General features: G+C 41.9%; 1 protein-coding gene across 5 annotated transcripts in view; it reads left to right on the forward strand.

Annotated features, from left to right (window-relative positions):
• Positions 1-4,576: 4,576 nt before the first annotated feature.
• Positions 4,577-19,857, forward strand: part of AIMP1 (aminoacyl tRNA synthetase complex interacting multifunctional protein 1) — a 37,354-nt gene continuing 22,073 nt past the window's right edge. The window contains exons 1-3 of one of the 5 annotated variants that reach the window (XM_079990305.1): positions 4,585-4,668; positions 6,691-6,789; positions 19,195-19,328. In XM_079990305.1, the coding sequence (XP_079846431.1) occupies positions 6,788-6,789; positions 19,195-19,328 (136 nt within the window). In that variant the 5' untranslated portion in view covers positions 4,585-4,668; positions 6,691-6,787. Of the gene's footprint in view, positions 4,669-5,045; positions 5,185-6,690; positions 6,790-16,629; positions 16,716-19,194; positions 19,329-19,857 lie in introns of those variants that run through there. The other 4 variants (XM_079990307.1, XM_079990306.1, XM_079990303.1 and 1 more) reach the window with 4 other exon arrangements.

Raw genomic sequence — 19,857 nt, forward strand, 5'->3', positions numbered from 1 at the left:
CTTTTACGCAAGACAATCTACAGCTGTAGAGAATAATTCCTGTGCATAATGCAGACCAACCTTCCTCAATTTGAGGTCCTCCAGATGATGTTGGAATGCAAATCCCAATAGCCACAGCGAGCACAGTCAATGGTCAGGGATAGTGAGACTTGCAGTCCAGAATAACCTGGTTGGTGAAGGTGGTTGCAGCCATAACCCTCACTCTAAGATGCATAAAAAATTCCTTCCAGTAGCACCTTAAAGACCAACTAAGTTAGTTCTTGGTATGAGCTTTCGTGTGCATGCACACTTCTTCAGATACACTGAAATAGAAGTTTCCAGACCCTTCTATATAGTGAGAAGGTGGGGAGGGGTATTACTCAGAAGGGTGGTGGGAATGGGTGATTGGCAGATAGCTGTGATGAGCCTGTTGACGACTCTTAACGACTGCAATAGGTCTTACAGGAAAAAGCAAGGGGTGAGAAGGTGAAAAATGGCTTTGTCATGTATAATGAGATAAGAATCCAAGGTCTTTGTTCAGACCAGGACTCTCCATGGTTTTAAGTTTGGTGATAAGTTGCAATTCAGCAGCTTCTCTTTCCAGTCTATTTCTGAAATTCCTTTGTAGTAAAACAGCTACTTTGAGATCTTGTATAGAATGTCCTGGGAGATTGAAGTGTTCTCCTACTGGTTTCTCTGTCTTGTGATTCCTGATGTCTGATTTATCTCCGTTTATTCTTTGGCGTAAGGTCTGGCCTGGGACATTCATTCTCTGTCTTGTGATTCCTGATGTCTGATTTATGTCCGTTTATTCTTTGGCGTAAGGTCTGGCCTGGGACATTCATGGTCAACAGACCCTGGACACCTTCCACCAGAAATTCAATGATTTTCACCCCACAATCAACCTAACAATGAATCAATCTATGCAAGAAATACATTTTTTGGACACTACTATAAAAATACAGGATGGGCGCATAGACACCACCTTATACCGTAAACCAACTGACCGACAAACATATCTACATGCCTCTAGCTACCACCCCAAACATACCAAACAGTCCATTGTATATAGCCAGGCACTACGTTACAGCCGCATCTGTTCCAATTCTACAGACAGAGACTCTCACCTAAGAGATCTACAGCAAACCTTTTTAGAACTAAAATACCCAGCAGATGAAGTTAGACAACAGATCAACAGAGCCAGACTGATACCCAGAGAGAACTTGCTGCAAGACAGACCCAAAAAAGAAAATAACAGAACACCTCTAGTCATCACATACAGCTCCCAAGTTAAAACAGTACAACGCATCATCAGAGATCTACAACCTCTCCTGGACAATGACAGTTCTCTTTCTCAAGCTCTGGGAGGAAGACCTTTCATTGCCTACAGACAGCCACCCAATCTTAAACAACTCCTAACCCACAATAATACTACAACCAGACCTAACACGGACACTGGCACCAGAGCCTGCAATAAACCCAGATGCCAACTTTGCTGCCACATACACCCGGACAACACCATTACTGGCCCCAACAACATCACACATACCATCTCGGGACTATTTAATTGCTCATCGTCTAACATTGTGTATGCAATCAAATGCCAACAGTGTCCTTCAGCTCTCTATATTGGACAAACAGGCCAGACCTTACGCCAAAGAATAAACGGACATAAATCAGACATCAGGAATCACAAGACAGAGAAACCAGTAGGAGAACACTTCAATCTCCCAGGACATTCTATACAAGATCTCAAAGTAGCTGTTTTACTACAAAGGAATTTCAGAAATAGACTGGAAAGAGAAGCTGCTGAATTGCAACTTATCACCAAACTTAAAACCATGGAGAGTCCTGGTCTGAACAAAGACCTTGGATTCTTATCTCATTATACATGACAAAGCCATTTTTCACCTTCTCACCCCTTGCTTTTTCCTGTAAGACCTATTGCAGTCGTTAAGAGTCGTCAACAGGCTCATCACAGCTATCTGCCAATCACCCATTCCCACCACCCTTCTGAGTAATACCCCTCCCCACCTTCTCACTATATAGAAGGGTCTGGAAACTTCTATTTCAGTGTATCTGAAGAAGTGTGCATGCACACGAAAGCTCATACCAAGAACTAACTTAGTTGATCTTTAAGGTGCTACTGGAAGGAATTTTTTTTGTTTTGACTATGGCAGACCAACACGGCTACCTATCTGTAACTGGATCTAAGATGCATTTTCACATTGAGAGGGTGCTACCATCTTCATAAGGGCAGAATACAAAACTTGTTTATTATTAATAATAATAATGTTGACCTCTGATCTAGCATGGAGATGCTAAATACATATATCTACCTTTCTGACCCAGCCCATACCCTGTGGTTTACATTTTCACTCTCCAAACGACTGTAATAAAGACACTCTACTTTAAAAAAGTAGGTGGACGCAGGTGGCGCTGTGGGTTAAAGCCTCAGCGCCTAGGACTTGCCGATCGAAAGGTTGGCGGTTCGAATCCCTGCGGCGGGGTGCGCTCCCGCTGCTCGGTCCCAACGCCTGCCAACCTAGCAGTTTGAAAGCACCTCCGGGTGCAAGTAGATAAATAGGGACCGCTTACCAGCGGGAAGGTAAACGGCGTTTCCGTGTGCGGCTCTGGCTCTGGCTCTGGCTCTGGCCAGAGCAGCGATGTCACGCTGGCCACGTGACCCGGAAGTGTCTCCGGACAGCGCTGGCCCCTGGCCTCTTAAGTGAGATGGGCGCACAACCCCAGAGTCTGTCAAGACTGGCCCGTACGGGCAGGGGTACCTTTACCTTTTACTTTAAAAAAACAACTAGCGGTAGAATCCTATGCAAAGCTACTCATGAGTCCCACTGGATTCAGTGGAACATATTCCCAGGTAAACACATATAGGACTGCTATTTTAATATGTTTATATATTGGGAAACTAGCTCCAGATGACCAGATTCTTACTTCACCCAACACCACTGGGTGACATGAGGGATGTGGGACGGCTTCCCAACCCACCCACAAGGGTTTGGACTAGATGACCCTCGAGGTGCCTTCCAACTCTACAATTCCGTGAAACATTTGCTAAATATATTGAGCGATCATCATTCCAGGCCCAACTCAGGGCAGATCCATTGAAGTCAGAGGGCATGACCAACTTAAAGGGACCCCTGACCATTAGGTCCAGTCGTGGCCGACTCTGGGGTTGCGGCACTTCTCTCGCTTTATTGGCTGAGGAAGCTGGCGTACAGCTTCCGGGTCATGTGGCCGGCATGACTAAGTCGCTTCTGGAGAACTAGAGCAGCGCTCGGAAATGCCGTTTACCTACCCGCCGGAGCGGTACCTATTTATCTACTTGCACTTTGATGTGCTTTTGAACTGCTAGGTTGGCAGGAGCAGTGACTGAGCAACGGAAGCTCACCCTGTCGCGGGGATTCGAACCATTGACCTTCTGAACGGCAAGCCCTAGGCTCTGTGGTTTAACCCACAGTGCCACCTGCGTCCCATGGCCAACTCAGGTCTACTCAAATACATCCCGATACAATATTTGCATCTGACTGGCTTTGTACTGCACCTGTACCCCCACAGTTACCATGTAAACGTCAAGTTAAGGTTACAGAGGGAATAAGGCGGCAGGCTGAATGGTAGCAGCAGCGGCACAGGTTTAGGGAAAACTAATGGAGTGGGAATTGGGCTTTGTGACTATAGCCTAAGTAAGTAAACACCCCTACTCCTTTCACCCAGCCCAACATCTGGAGAACATCAACTTACCTATCTCTGAGGGCAAGTGAAAAACCACAAAACGATAACTTCCTTTCAAAGTAAGCCACGCAGGAGCCTTAAGGAGGATTAAGCTACACTGAAACCTACTGGAAAAGCAACCCTTTCAGGATTCTTGGGGAGCATTAAAAGCAGACAGCATCTCCGCCCCAGCCCATTTTCAAAAGTACCTTTTGATACATGAAATAACAACACGGTCCTAGAACCAGGCCAGTGTCGGATTTACGTATAAGCTAAACAAGCTATAGCTTAGGGCCCCACTCTCTTGGGGGGGCCCAAAAAAATTAAAGGAAAAATATTAATGTTAATATATTGTTTTTCAGTTCAACAATTACTGTGATAAAATACACATTCTGTTATGTGCAAATGGCTTTAGATACCTATTAGGTCCATAAATTACCATATATTCAACACACAAAACAGCGACAATTTGTTGTTGACAAAGGACAGCTGGACATATAAAGGGCCCCATTACCTTCAGCAGCTTAGGGCCTCATCAAACGTAAATCCGGCCCTGAACCAGGCCTTATAGGAAACGCAAAGCACCTAACAGGGAACAAGCCGCCGGCCTGCCCTACAATGACACCCAGCGCCCGCCGCCCGGACTCTCCTTACCCGGGCTGTTAAATCCACCTCCCCCTGCCCGTCAAGTTTCTAGCCCTCATGAGCACCACCTGTAATACGCACAGACAAGCGCGCGCGCATACACACACCCTTCGCCGGTACTCCTTCCTCCGGCGGCTCCGCCCACCTCGCTTCCCTCCGCGCCCGATTGGCCAGAGAATGCGTTGACGCAAACGCGCACGCCGCTTTTTTTTTTTTTTTTTTTGCTCCCCGACCTATCCCCCTCCCGCAGGGCGTGCGACGTGCTCGCGCATGCGTAGAACGCGCACGTTTCCGCTGCCCGTGAATCCTGAGCGGGTAAGTTTTGGGGGCAGTTAAACTGGGGAGCGGCGAGAGGCTGAGTGGGGTCGCTTCTCTTTCTCATGCCCTTCGTGGTTATAAGGGGTGGGGGGTGGGTTACCTTTCGCTGGCCTACCTTTCGCTGAAGGGGTGGGCGAGCTCTTAGGGTAAGGCCTGTAAATGGCATAAAGCTTCATAGGAGCCCCTCGTTGCTGGAGGGGGGGGGGGTTGGAGATAAAGGAATTGGAAAAACTGCTGCCCTAATGGCAATATTCTGTAGAGGGGTCGGTCTCTTGCAGCAGGAAAGAACCACCAAAAAAAGAAAATAAGAGATGGTCTCCTACCATCTCAAAAGACGAATGCGTTTTTATTCTGGCATAAGCATTCGTGGACTAAAAGATAGGTGATTTCTCTCTCTCTCTCTCTCTCTCTCTCTCTCTCACACACACACACACACACACACAACAACAACAACAACAACAACTGGGATTTCGTATAGGCAAGTGGTCGTAGAGTCAGTGTGGCAAATGAAATGTAAGTAATAGTGACAGTGCCTATTTGTAGAGGCCACACTAATGGAGGTGGGGGAAAGAGACCCTATGCACAGTCATAATCCTCTTATTGTCTTGTCATATTTTTTTTCCTTACTTGCACAGGAGGAGCCGGGTAAAAGAGTGCTCAAAGGCATTTTGGAAGAAAAAGTGAAGGGAGGGCAAAGAGTAGCAATTGGGGGAGGGGAGAGAAGTATCCTGTGGACACAGTGAGGATGTAAGGACTGGAAGGTCGTGAACTTGGGTGGCTGCGTGGGCACTCGTTGGTCTTGTTTGGGTGAAAGCTTGTTCCAAAGCTGATGCCGCTGTTGTTCTTTTAAACTAGTTTGTCTTATCTAGAATTTTGGGACTATTTGGTCCCATTTTTCTCAGTAGGGAGGTACAAGTACATACTGTCAGCTTATGCTTGGTCCAAAGTTCAGTCCCTGGCATCAACAGTTAAAAGAAACCAGCACCAGGTGATGGAGAGAACTGCCCATCAGAGGGCACAGTACTTGGCTAGATAAACCCGATACAAGGTAGCTTTTTACATTCCTGTCAAGTGCTAACACATCATGTATGTAACTCTAGTGTACAAATGAATTTATCCATCTTTTAAGATGTCACAAAAGATTGCTTCAACACACTAACAAAGCTATCCCTCTGGAAGCATATACAGTAATAGGTTTGCAGTCTGTGTTTAGCTTCTGAAATGTTGGAGCTAAGAAAACATTCCTCCTATTTCCTTTGCATGCCAACTTCATCTTCATTCTTGGCTCCTGAAAGTTAGTTGTGGTTATTACTTGACAGGATGGGAAAGAGTGCTTGGTACATGTTCACAGGTACTTTATCTTCGCAAGACTGAACCTTGGAAATGGATGCAGATTCTAGATTTAAGTTCCACCAACCTTGGTTCCAATTATTAGCTTTATCAGATGTTTACTAGATTGCCCTGAAGCAATTATCGCTAAGCATAGTGCTGAAAGGTGCAGCGTGAGAATGTAAAGAACAATTTCTGAGAACGGCTCTTGGTGAGATATGATAGTGAAGGGTGTGGGGACGAATGTAGAGAGAAACTATCAATGCTGGATGGGTTGTGGCCAGGTTAAATCTCTGAATTATGGGAAGGACAAAATTAGCCTGCAGCTAGTCTCCCAAACTATGGGTGTATCTGCTTCATAAGAAGTGAGTTGGTGGTTACTCATCTCAGCTAACTCTGTCACTCCTCATTTCTCCTCAGTGCGTGTTTCTGTTGGTAACTCTCCATCATATTCTTATATTCCCCCTCACTTTCTGAAATATATTGTAACTCCTCCTGCCATGTGCCTCTTAAATTATCATGGTGGCTTAACACAGTGCAAAAATTACTAATCCCTATGGTGAGCTGTATAATACCTAATGGTGATTAATATTGTTTGTGCAATGTCCTGAGAGCACAGTGCTTTCTTAAATTTACACGACTTTTCTCCAGAGATATTTGTGTGCTTAATACTGCCTCTCCTGATATCAGGTGCTTACAGATTTGGCAGGGAAGAGGAAGCAGATTTGCGGTCCTGTCTTCTGCTGAATTTTGCAGCGTGGATCTCTGCGCTGACTGTGCTTGTTAAATGTGAGTTGTGCTAACATCTATTTATGTAACATTGAATTAAGGGGAAGCAAAATGTAGGCATTGGCAGTGAGTGGATCATGTTAAAGAGCAAAAGTGGGGTTCTGAGTCTTGTGTTCTGCCCCCATAGCGCTTCATTTTTAAAACTGCTTTTCCTTAGACTAGGAACGAGAAGAGGACATTTTTATTCTGTAGTTGAGGATTGAGGGATTGTTTGTGTGAGAGAACTGGCAGGTACAGTTCTTCCTATAAGCTTGTCCTGAGGCCTCAAGTAGCTTCCATTCCTTTATTCTTTTATGCTTCTGCTCTGTGCACATTGGCAAAAAGCATTTTGAAATGGCAGCTGGCTCACAGTTGGCAAATCACTCTTCCAGTTGCTTAGAATCCCCTCAGTAGCCCAGTTGTCTAGGCTCTCCCTAATCTTGCTTGCTATGAGAGTTGAACAACCTGCTGCAGTGAAGAGGGTGGTGGGGACTCTTAATTCTGTCATTGGTTAGGCAAGGTTTGCCATCTGGCCTTCTCTCAATGGCCTTATCCTCCACAAATTTGATATTTTAAAGCTGGTCAAGTTGGCATCCGCCATTGCATATAGTGGGAGCAAATTGCACTAGCACTTTGTGAGCAAGTACTTGCTTTCTTCTGTCTTGAGTCTCCAACCCTCTAGCTTCAATGTGTGTGTGCATTTCTTACTCAGTTTCCCCACTTGACTTTTTTCTGAGCCGCTAAAGTTGTAAACTTTCTTCAAAGTGGAGGAAATTCACCAGAAACTGTTTTCTTTGATATCTCCTCCTGCAGTTTGAGTCTCTTCTTGCCCATTCAATCTCCCTTTTTCCTTCTCTCACTTCACTTTTCCTTAACTTCTTCCTAATTAAAACTTTGCTTATTTCCTGCATTGTGATGCTGCTGAAATCCCACATGTTTTGTGGCTTATACCCCTGAATTTTTAAAAATCTTATTGTTACACGGCACTCAGTGCCTGTTGGGGTGTTCTGTTTGCTTCTTAGGCTGAAGTCCTTTTCTCTCCTACCTAGTAGTAAATCCCAGTGAACTCAGTTGGATTTACCTCTGAATAGACGTTATAGGATTTCACTGTAAGTTGTCTGAGACTACCTCTCCCTTTATAAAAACCAGACTCCCTCATTATATATGTTGACTAATTTTCTGTAATGCATTGTTCTCTGAGATTAGGCAAGCTACCGTAAAAGTGAGTGCCTTTCTACATTTGGGAATACTGCAACCTATGTCTCAGGCATGAAGGACAAACATAGTAAAAATGTTTTGAATTGGTTTTCAAGGCATGATTTTTCTATACATTTGTAGAGGTGAGGAGGAAAGTTTTGAGACTCCCGTTACAATAACCAGGAATCAAAGAATATTGCTGAAGAAGCAGTCCTGTTTAGGTTTTGAGCGTTATACATATCCAGGCAATGCTAAAAGTGGAGATCTTTTTGTCTTGCACAATAATTGAAACAAGTGTGCAGCTGGAGCTTTCTCTGCTGCAGATTTTCTCACTTCCAAGGAGACAAGCTGACATTGACTTTCAAATATGTAACTGATGTTGAGTCCACCTAACTTGTTTAGCTGCAGTGATTGCCCAATAAACAACAAGAGTGTATAGTCAGAGTGCCTTGATCTTTGAGGAGTATGGAAAAACCTGCAAATGACTGCAGTAAGTTAAATAAGTTAAATGATACAAATTAAATAAGTTAAATGCTACAAGATATACCAGGGCATTTTGTTACATCTTTGAGTGGTGTTGCCAAATAATTCTGTAAATATATTGTGGTTGACATCTTCAAATACAGACCATATTTCCAACCATTTATTTAGCTGTGACCTTTTATTAAAATGTCTAATGTGGTATCCTTTATTTTTAATAGCATTTATTACTGTAATACAGAACAGTGATCATGCTGATCTAAAGAACTGGAGGACCTTCTCTATGGATAAATTTATTCCATAAGTATGTTCACTTAGTACCCCCCCTTTTTTTTACTGTTCTTTAGGCAGCAGGTAAAGTCCACCCCAATCCCAAGCCTTTTATTTTTACATATTATCTGATCACCCCTTTTAAAATTGTATAGGTTGCTGTTTAATAGTTTTTGTACTAGCTCACCATGACTTTATTTTATGTCTTTTGTGTTTTATTGTTTATATGTGGTTTTGTTAACTGCCTTGAGGCTTATGCAAAAGGTGGGATATAAATGTCTTAAATAAACTGAACATCTGTTTCCATATTTCATCGTGGCCTCCCAAGAGATAGTTAAGAGATTTTTTTCTTCTTTTAGTACTGGAGTTATTTTCAACTCTGGCAGCTTCTATGCTGCTTCACACATAATGTATTTACTCAGTGTTTGCATATATAGCACAGGTTACAGTTATAATGGAAACGCTCTTTAAAACATAGCACAATGATTAGCTCGAAAAGATATCAGATGAATATCAACAATGGATGTTTCCGTATAATTCGGTTAAAATGCCTTGCATGGAAAAGATAAAATGTATAAGCATTAAGATCTCAATTGAAAACTTCTGTTAAGTTTTGTTCCCTGCTTGCATATGTTTAAGTGGAAATATCTGCATGCAATGAAACGTGGATCTTCAAAATGCATTTTGTGCTATTGTCCAATATATCACTTCAAAAATATTTAACTCATTAAATATATCACTTAGAATTAATGTGCTTCACAGCTTGGTTGTCTGCTCGTTTACTGAGATAGCTCAGTCAGAAGAACATGAGACTCTTAATCTCAGCTCTTAATCTCAGGATCATAGGTTTGAGTTCCACATTGGGTGAAACATTCCTGCATTGCAGGAGAGTTGGACTAGATGACCTTGTGGTGCATTCCAAGTTTAAAATTCTATGATCGATGAAATTAATTTTATTGTCTTCAGTGGGGCTTGTTCCCTAGTCACTTACCTGGAAGTATATCTCATTCCAGCAGAAAGCCCATCTGTTAAAAAATAGCCAAAAAAGAATTTATAATAAAATGCAGTTCACTATGACAACATAACACTTGTTTCCAAACCAGCAATAAAACATGTATAGGATTGCACTCTTTGGCCCATAGCAGAAGCTTTCGTATGAAGCTCTGGTAACTGTGCTTTAAAATGAGTGCAGGGACTAGGCATTTTGGAACCTGGGAGAGGAGAATGTAAATTTAATTGTGGGTAGTAACATAAATGAAAGGAATAATTGTATGTTTGTGCCATAGTAATATGGCCTGTGGTGCAAGTTTATTTATACAACTACTTAATCACCTTTCCAGCCAAATGGGCATTCAAACCAACATGTAAAAAGTTTTTTTAAAAACCATTAATGAATTTAAAAGCCCATGAAAATATCAGACAACAGCTGAAACAGCTGCTCAAAACAAGACTAATAACAGATCAACCATAAATCTATTCAACATAAATGCTTGGGTGGGGGAAGTATCTTAAGCTGCTGATGGTGGATGCAAAAGGAAGTCCTCAGAAGTTCTCTAGGGAGAATATTCCATAGGATATCAGCCAGTTAAAATGGACTCCGGATTGGAACTATTTCCAAAAAGCGGGCCACTGCATTTTAAACTGGTTAAGCTTACTAACTTTCTAAGGAGAGCCCAACGTCGAGCATGTTTTTGTAATCTAAGTAAGACCTTGCCATTGGATGAATAACAGTGGTGAGAACTTGGCTAGAGGACAAGTTATAGCTGCCTCTTTGACCATCTAAATCTGGTAAAATGTATTTCTAACCAGAGCTGTGGCTTTAGGAGTCAAGCATCAAAGTCATGTGTTGGAGCACACCCAAGATGCACACTTTCCCCAGCTCCAGCTTGCTAATCATAATTTTTTTTGTCTTGCCAGCATTCAATTTTGTTAACTCTTATCCAGATCATCATAGTATTGTAACTAGCAATAACTTCCCAACAATGAAGATAATTTTGGGTTTTGTGAAAGGAGATGGCTATCCATAGACCTTCTTTCTTCCCAACCCTTTCTCCTTAACATGAAAGTTGCGCCATCTTGCCTTCTGTTTCCACACTGGTCCCGTTCTGAACCCGTACTGAGATTTCCTCATCCAATGATGCTTTCTTCAGTCACACATTAAGCCTTGCCTTTCCAAAAGCATTCCAATGCTCTGCGCTTTCCTTGAGATTTTATTTGTGCAAATGTTTAAGTGGAACTTAGCAACTGCTTGGATAGCATGCTTTCTTAAAATTCAAGTCACACATGAAAACAATTTAAACTGCAAATTGGCTCTGCTTGGCAAGCAGGTCCCTTCTCCCTCCAGGTGCTGAATGCAGATGATCTCAAAGCAGGCTTGGCCTAAGGAATGAGAGAGGGTGACCGCCCATGGCCCTCCAGTGAGCTTTGGCTGAGTAGGAGTGTAAATTGGCTCTTATGCATACAGCCAATCCTCTGGTCAGTGGTTGATAATTTGCTAGTTGCAGCTCTGGTCTGGAATTTAAAAGGCCAGAAGCAGGTAATGGATCAGAAAACTGTGGCTGTACCAGAGCCATGTGGAGGCTATTAAACATGTCTATTGTGTAAGTGTTGTTTCTGGGTGGAACACCAGACAGCGTTTCATGTATATCCAACAGTACTGTATATGGGACTTCAAACTATCCCTTGTGTAGCAGGAAGATTGCCATTAGCTATAGGAGGAGGTTCAAGCCATTCAGGCATAAGGTGTTCGAAAAATAAATTATTAGTGGCTTGGGTCCTAAGTTTTTATTTGTGATCAGGAGAAGCTTCTGTTCACGGAGGAAGAATTCCTTCATGGGAGGAACCCTTCCTTGTTAAAAACCCCTTCTGTCAGCAAACACCTAAGATCCCAGTCTAAATAGACCAAATACCTATTTTTCAGTATGTACTAAAGTTAATTGAAAATTTGCTGATTAATTCTCTCAACTTCACTGCTTACTACTTTTTTTTTTTTTGCGAAGGAATTGGGTTCATTTGGATTGAAGTGAACTACAGTGGTGCCTCGCAAGACGAAAAGAATCCGTTCCGCGAGTCTCTTCGCCTAGCGGTTTTTTCGTCTTGCGAAGCAAGCCCATTGACGGCTTAGCGGACTAGCGCTATTAGCGGTTTAGCGGCTTTTAGCGGCTTATCGGCTAAGCGGATAAGCGTCTTAGCGGCTTAGAAAAAGGGGGGGGGAGGGAAAAAAACCCCGCAGGAACTCGCAAGACATTTTCGTCTTGCGAAGCAAGCCCATAGGAAATTCGTTTTGCGAAGCACCTCCAAAACGGAAAACTCTTTCGTCTAGCGAGTTTTCCGTCTTGCGAGGCATTCGTCTTGCGGGGCACCACTGTATATCCATGCTGATAACAGCCTGCAGTTTTAGCTGAAATTGTTTACGCTGCAATCCTAGGCATCCATTGCAGCCCGGGGATCCTTAGTTTCACTAGATAGTGTCCAATGAAGTAGTTCCATTTAGCACATATATTTCTGTATGTGCAATGGAACTTCCTTGCCCGCCCCCCTTCTTCCCGAGATTTGCTCCACAGGGTTGGAGGAACCTCCAGAACAGATCTAGTGGGGTGCAATCAGTGGAACCGGAAGTTATGTTGCACAGCCAGAAGTCCTTGCACTAAGCAAATTACTTCATTGGATACCATACTTTGTACTTAGGGAGACTTGATTCTGAGTAAATAGGCAGATGATCAAGGAATGTGATTTCTATCTTGTCAGTGCAGCTGTCATTTGGGAGTCTAAATTCAAGTGACTGTTCCATTCCACCCAAGTTAGACTAAGAACAGTTGTATGAAGATGAGAAAAGAGGTAGAAGTGTTGGTTGAGGCTTTATTTTGGTCGAGACTGCTGTGGGATCATCTTTGTTCAGCACCTGGAAGGAGAAAAGACCTGCTTGCCAAGCAGAGCCAATTTGCAATTTAAATTGTTCTCCTGTGTGACTTCAATTTTAAGAAAGCTAACTCCCTTGCCCATTCAGGGCTGTAGAATTAACTATATGATTATGTGTCGGTGAACCAATGTAATAAGATTTTTTAAAAGAAAAATATTGCATTTTCCCATTTTTTTCCAAAGGTAATGCTTCTGTACAAATTCATATTCAGGCTTTTGTTGTATTTTTTTTTTTTTTACTTCCACAGTTAGGCATAATACTTTTATCTTTCTATTTTTGTAAAACATGAAAGCTTCCACAGAGAACTTGTAAGGGCGAGTAACATGGGTGCGTGGTAGCTTAGAACCAGTATTAAAAACTCAGCTATATAAGCTAGGCACCAAATCGCTTCTTAAACCAGGGTTACAGTCACCAAAACAGAATGCCTAGTTGCCATTTTGGGGGCAGACGTCTGGAAAGTCATATTTTGAATACAGTTGTACCTTGGTTCTCAAACGCCTTGTGACTCGAACGTTTTGGCTCCCGAACGCCGCAAACCCGGAAGTGTTTTTTGTTTACTTTTTTTGGAAGCCAAGCGTCCGACACGGCTTCTGCAGCTTCTGATTGAATGCAGGAAGCTCCTGCAGCCAATCGGAAGGTGCACCTTGGTTTTTGAACATTTTCGGAAGGTGAATGGACTTCCAGAATGGATCCCATTCGAGAACCAAGGTACGACTGTATGACTTTTTGGTTTCTGAAATTCATTCTGATTGCATAGATAAAATAGAACGGATAGAATTCTACAGAATGTGTTACTAGTGTGTGAAAACAGTCAAGATCCAAGGGTTCCCAGGCTTGTGGCCAGTAGCCAGGTACAAAATGCAGCTGCAAATTTTGAACGCTGCTTAGAACTCAAATCAATATACAGTGGTGCCCCGCTAGACGAATGCCTCGCAAGACGAAAAACCCGCTAGACGAAAGGGTTTTCCGTTTTTCGAGGCGCTTCACAAGACGAATTTCCCTATGGGCTTGCTTCGCAAGACGAAAACGTCTTGCGAGTCTTGCGATTTTTTTCGCTCCCCCCCCCTTTTCCTAAGCCGCTAATAGCCGCTTTGCCGCTAATAGCCGCTAAGCCGATAATAGGGTTGCTTCGCAAGAAGAAAAAACCGCAAGATGAAGAGACTCGCGGAACGGATTCTTTTCGTCTTGCAAGGCACCACTGTATAACATGGTGTGGGTATGTTTGTGATAAGATTAGCTAGCTGGCAAATGCACCATTGTAGCCTGTGAGAAAGAGAAGTTATTGTACACATCTTTGTTATAGCATCCTTATTTTAGTATCCAGAGAGCAGAAGTGGAATCGTTAGCTCAGTCTTGAATGGGTGGCCAGAAACATTTGCTAAACCAGCAAGTGTGATTGTTCCCACATAACTCAACATACTTTATAGACTGTATTTAGAGGGGGGACGACTTTGTGGTCTGAATGGGTTTGTATTCCTATTAGAATGATATTAAAAATGTACTTGGGATGGCTTAATTATTCCAATTACCATACAGTAAAATGTTCTGCCAAAATGACAAAGAGATGTGGGACTCTGAGAGTTAGAAACTAGGGCTACTGTCCTAAACAGCTACAGCACAGGCAAAAGAGAAGAGTGTATCCAGAGATTAAAAAGAATAAAAAAATCTGTAGCTGAAAAGGCATTCTGGTTTTAAATAGAAATGCAACTTGCCTGTTTGGCAGTGGTAAAATCTGTCTCCGTACCGCTGTTGGCATACTTCTTGTGCAATGACTATCTTTAGAATTGTAGATGTTGAGCAGTTTTACTTAGGGTTCTTGTATGGCTGTATTGGGACGCAGGTGGTGCTGTGGGTTAAAGCCTCAGCGCCTAGGACTTGCTGATCGAAAGGTCGGCGGTTCGAATCCCTGCGGCGGGGTGCGCTCCCGCTGCTCGGTCCCAGCGCCTGCCAACCTAGCAGTTCAAAAGCACCCCCGGGTGCAAGTAGATAAATAGGGACCGCTTACCAGCGGGAAGGTAAACGGTGTTTCCGTGTGCGGCTCTGGCTCTGGCTCTGGCTCTGGCCAGAGCAGCGATGTCACGCTGGCCACGTGACCCGGAAGTGTCTCCGGACAGCGCTGGCCCCTGGCCTCTTAAGTGAGATGGGCGCACAACCCCAGAGTCTGTCAAGACTGGCCCGTACGGGCAGGGGTACCTTTACCTTTACCTTTTATGGCTGTATTCTGCTCAGTGTAGAAATTGTGTAGAATATCAGTGCACTGCCTGAACTAGACAACAGAGATTGAAATCCTAGCAGTTCAAAATAGATACACTAGTCATAGGGAGACTTCTCTGTTGTAACAGAGCCTGTTAAAAAAATTCCCTGGTGATCTATTTTCAGCTGTTATCGGTATTATCTTACATATAGTGCTACTGAGGAAGTGCTTAACCTTGTACTCTTAGTTTCATTGCTTTCTTTGAGTAACATCGCTGTCCTGTACATGCTTACTCAGAAGTAAATTTCTTGTGAGTTTTGTGGGGCTTACTCCCAGTAAGTGCAGTTTAATACAAGAAAGTTTAAGTGGAAGTATACTATCTTACAGATCACACATTTATTTATTTATTTAAGAAAGCTGTTGCACAGGTAGGCTGAAATTGGTAGGTTTAAGCAGCAGTAAAAAGTTTATGAAGTGATTCAACTGAAATCTGCTAAGTGCTACTAAAGAGCTCTCAACTAAGCTTCCGCAGTGTGAATTGAGTAGGATCATGATTTGACTCGTTCAAGAGTCCCGCAGCTGAACTTAACCTACTGAAGTTCCCATGTTCTACCAAAACAGCTGTGTTAGGTTTTTTGAAAAAACAGTTTGCAGCAAAGTTTATATTTCTGTATGTTTGTTTAAATGCTGACATTTGTTTCCCTTGCTTAATCCAAACAGGGGGGAAAATGCTTGATCTGCCTTGTGTCAGTGTGGCTGGAATACAAAATCTAAGGACTTTTGCTTGCATTCTCTCTCTCTTTTTTAAAAAAGCATTTGTGATTTATGGAATAATTAAGTCATCGGCTGTAGGATATCACACACTGTGACCTGGCTTGCATGTAGCTCTAAGCCAAACTATGGCTCAATGTGAAATCGTGAGTGTGCTGGTTCCAGAGTAGAGATCACGGCCACTACATTCCTCCCTTGTTACTCCTGCTGTTGCCCTGCCATGAGCTGACCTTGGTTTGGCTGAACCTGCCATGTGAACCTGAGCTTGTGGGTTGTTGCACTCCAGATAAACCACAAGCTATGAAACAGTGTCCACGGCTTGTGATTTGTCTGGAGAGGACAAACTGCAAACTTGGGTTTGGATGACACCCTGTGTGAAACTGTGGCTATTCTCAGCACCTGTCATCTCTTGTCTAGGAACCCTCACGCATTCTCACTAAGCCATGGTTTGGCTTAGTGATACATGTGAACTGGGCCATTCCTGCTTGATCATTAAACCATGGTTAACTATATTTGTGCCATTCCACAGTCCTGTACTAGTGTCACTCTGGCAGAAAATGACAATCTATACTGTTACACTGCTAGGCTCTCTCACTGTTGTTTCGGAACACAAATTAAACAAATTGTGAAATATTTGTAAAGCACAGATAGGTTACTTTTCAATCACTGCAGCTTTGAAGCAGTAATTGTCTTATAGATGAACCCATAAGTTATTATTTGAATAGAAAATAGAAAATCTATTATCTTGAATGACCAGAGAGCTTCCCAAGTGAAAAAGGGGGAAAGCCAGAGGTGTTAGTTTCAAAAATTCTGCCGTGTAGCCATAAAACTCATCAATCCAGCACTTACTGTGGCCAAATTCAAGTGGTCTTTCCAGGCTTTCAGTATGATAACTCTGAAACTAGTACATTTCTACATGCATATCATCTGCAGAATATTTTCTAAACCTAAGCACTGGTCCAAATATATGACTGAAATACCATCCTAATATCTTGTTGAAGTGGTGTGTTTATAAATAGCTGACCAGGACCAGTTGCTGCCACACAGTGTGGCTGGGTGCTTTTGAATCTGGTTTATGCTTTCAGTTTCAGCACTGGACCAAATATTAATATTCAGGTAATACAGAAACTAGCAGAATAATAAGGGTTGTCCCCTCTTTTTTAACCATTCCAGTTATTTGGGCTTAATAAGATAGATTTCTTTTCTTTCTACTTGATTTAACAGTGCATGGCATAGTGAACTGCGGGTGTAAAAGAATGACACTGGGTAAAGTGATTATGTTTTCTGTTTCTTTGACACATAATTAAGTGCAGTCATTTGGGGGATTCCTTTATTGTTACTGTCCTCATTATTTTGGTCTATAAAGCCCAGGATTGCATTTAATACTGATTTTATGTAACTTGCATGCTTTCTTAAATTGTCAGGGTATATTTTTGGATCCTTAAAACACAGTTTGCTAGTAAGAAGCCTCTATTTCTTTGTTTAAATGCTGTGTCTAAAGTGTTAAGACTTGTATATTGAAAGCAGATGCTTCAGAAACAAATTTAAAGAATAATACTAGGCTAGATAGAACCAAAAGCACAACTTGTGAATATCACAATGTCTTCTTTGTTGTGAGATCTCTTGGTTCATAATTATTTTATCAGCTAGAATTGTTCTCAGATTAGCAAAAAGAACCCAGTGTTTCTCTCAGCATTAAGGAAATAACCAGATAATCGTGTCACTGAAGCAAGTTATTGCCCTCCAATCTGCATCAGAAATTAGTTTGATTTATAGCTGTGGTTTTTTCCATGACATTCCTGTAATTACAATGTATTAGAATAATTAGAATAATCCCTGTAATAATCCTCCAATTTTATCTTCTACAAATTATAAGAAGTTGAGAAGTCTTTATCCCAATGAAAACTGGATATTTTATTGCTTTTATAATTATGTTGTATGGTAGCATGTTTTGTATATAGTGACTTGGATAGCCCATAAGTATTCTGAATAGTATTCTTAGACAATGTATTTTTCAGAAACTAGTTTTTTTATATAAAGTACAATTGAAGTGATCTGATGAATGGGGCAATAGCAAAGGACACAATTTAGAATTTGATATTTCAGACAAGGCAGCTATGCTGTAGATCCATGTTTCAGCAGTCATACATTTTCTGCTGTCTACAGCATTCTAGATTTCGTAGAGTACTTCAGGAAAAGTACTCTACCCTTCTCATTTCTAGTGCTGCTGTAGCAAACAGAGGGAAGAATAGAAAACAACATTTGGCTGTGTTTGTCTAGTAACATAGAACATACATTTAATCCTGCATTAATTTAAAAATCTCCCTGGAATCAGGACTGGAATCTAAAACCTACTTGAGGCCTTTTTTCTTTGAACATCAGTCCTTAAGCTTTAATTGCTAGGTTCTTTTGGTACGAAAAGAAACAGGGGAATTTTTAAAAACCAGGAATTGCACGATGCACAAGGTGAATTGCTTTTTTGTGCAGATTACACAAGATGTTTCTTTGTCTTTTTGCTCTGGATCTTCATGCTCATAGAAATAAACTACAGCTTACTGCCTTGAAGTTTATACTTGCGCTGTGAATTTTCCTCTTATATATGGCGGCTTCAGTCAATTTTGATTATACAAAATTCTTCCTTTATATCACTTCCTGGATACATGCTGCTGCTGTTTTAGGCTTGCTGTTTTAGGTTTGTTCAGAAGTAGAGATCATTATTAACTATGTGCTCTTTTTTTTAAAAGGTATAATATCATTGTATAATATATTTTCAAAAAAAAATATTATGAATAACTACACTGGGTAAAACCCAAAGTAGCAAGAGCAAACGTCTGCTTGTGTAATGGCACTTTTACATCTTCCTTCCCCCTCTACCTCCTGCTCCCAAATATGTTCCGGAGGGGTTAGAGAACCTTCCAGAGCAAATATTGGAGGTGTGTCAGGGTCGAGGCAAGGGGGGGGGGAGAGAGAAAGTTCTATAGCAGAAATTGATATCCATGAACACATGGGTGAAGATCACTGGATGTTGCCCTTTAACTTCCATAGCCCTTCCAGTGTTGACAGTTAGCAAAGGGTTGTTTTTTTATTTATAAGTTGGCAGTGCCACACAAAACCCTTATACCCATGGGCCTCCAGATGTGGTTGGACACCCAACTCCCATCAGCTCCAGCCATCATGGCCCAATGGTCAGGGATGATGGGAGCTGGAGTCCAGCTATCTCAGGAGGAGCACAGGTTTCCCACCCCTGCCCTACACCTCAATGCTCTTTTGGAAATCAGTAGTGGTTAAAACGACCTAACTTTAGCAGACTCAGCCTTGCATTATATAAAAAGTAGAATTAAGAAATATGTTTGTTACAGATGGTAGACCATAATCACTTTTCTTCAAGAATACTGGAAAATAATGTCACACAGCAAAATCAGCTTGACAATTCCTTTTAATCTGAGTGTTTTAAGTTAGACAGGGCAAACCCAATAGGCTCTATTGTTAGATGTTCTACGGCGCTGGCAGTGACTGGTTCTTAGTCAATTCAAAACAGAGCTGCAGATAATTGCATTAATAAAACATTCACATCATCCTGTTTCCTTTTATTTAGGTTTTTCGTCCGTTCCTTGATGAAAATGGCAGCCAACAACGCAGTTTTGAACAGGCTGGAGCAGAAGGGCGCAGAAGCAGATCAAGTTATCGAATACCTTAAGCAGCAAGTGGCTCTTTTAAAGGAAAAAGCCAGTAAGGCATCAGTCTTTGACCTTATCATTTAAATGTGCTTTGTCATAAAACTTGCATGCAAAATCTGTGAGCAGAGTTGAGAATTTCTTACTGTGAATCTAGCCCAGTATGTAAACCCCAGAATTTAGGTTATACCTTCCCTGCAGCAAGCAATAAACGTGCTAAGTTTCCTATCATTTTAAAAAGCAAAGGAATTACCAGGTGTCAAAACAGTTTTGATACTTGGCAGGCCCCCAACCTTAAATATTGTCATGGCTGTAAAATGAACAACTCCTGAATTAACTTTTATACTTGATGGCACAAGGTCTTCTCAGGGAAGGTGCATATGGAAAAAGGTATGCCAGGCCATGTCGGGCTTTATGGACAATAATAAACACATTGAATTATATAGAGAAAATAATTGTCAGCCACTGCAAATGTCCATGCTGTTTTCAAGAACATCCTCTGTAGAGCGCATTCAGTAGTCTAAACTGGGAGGCCAGTACCTTTGTGATTTAACAAGGAATAGGAGCCAGTGCATAAAATTCAG

Source organism: Podarcis cretensis (assembly GCF_951804945.1).
Source record: "Podarcis cretensis genome assembly, chromosome: 9".
Lineage (NCBI taxonomy): Eukaryota > Metazoa > Chordata > Lepidosauria > Squamata > Lacertidae > Podarcis > Podarcis cretensis.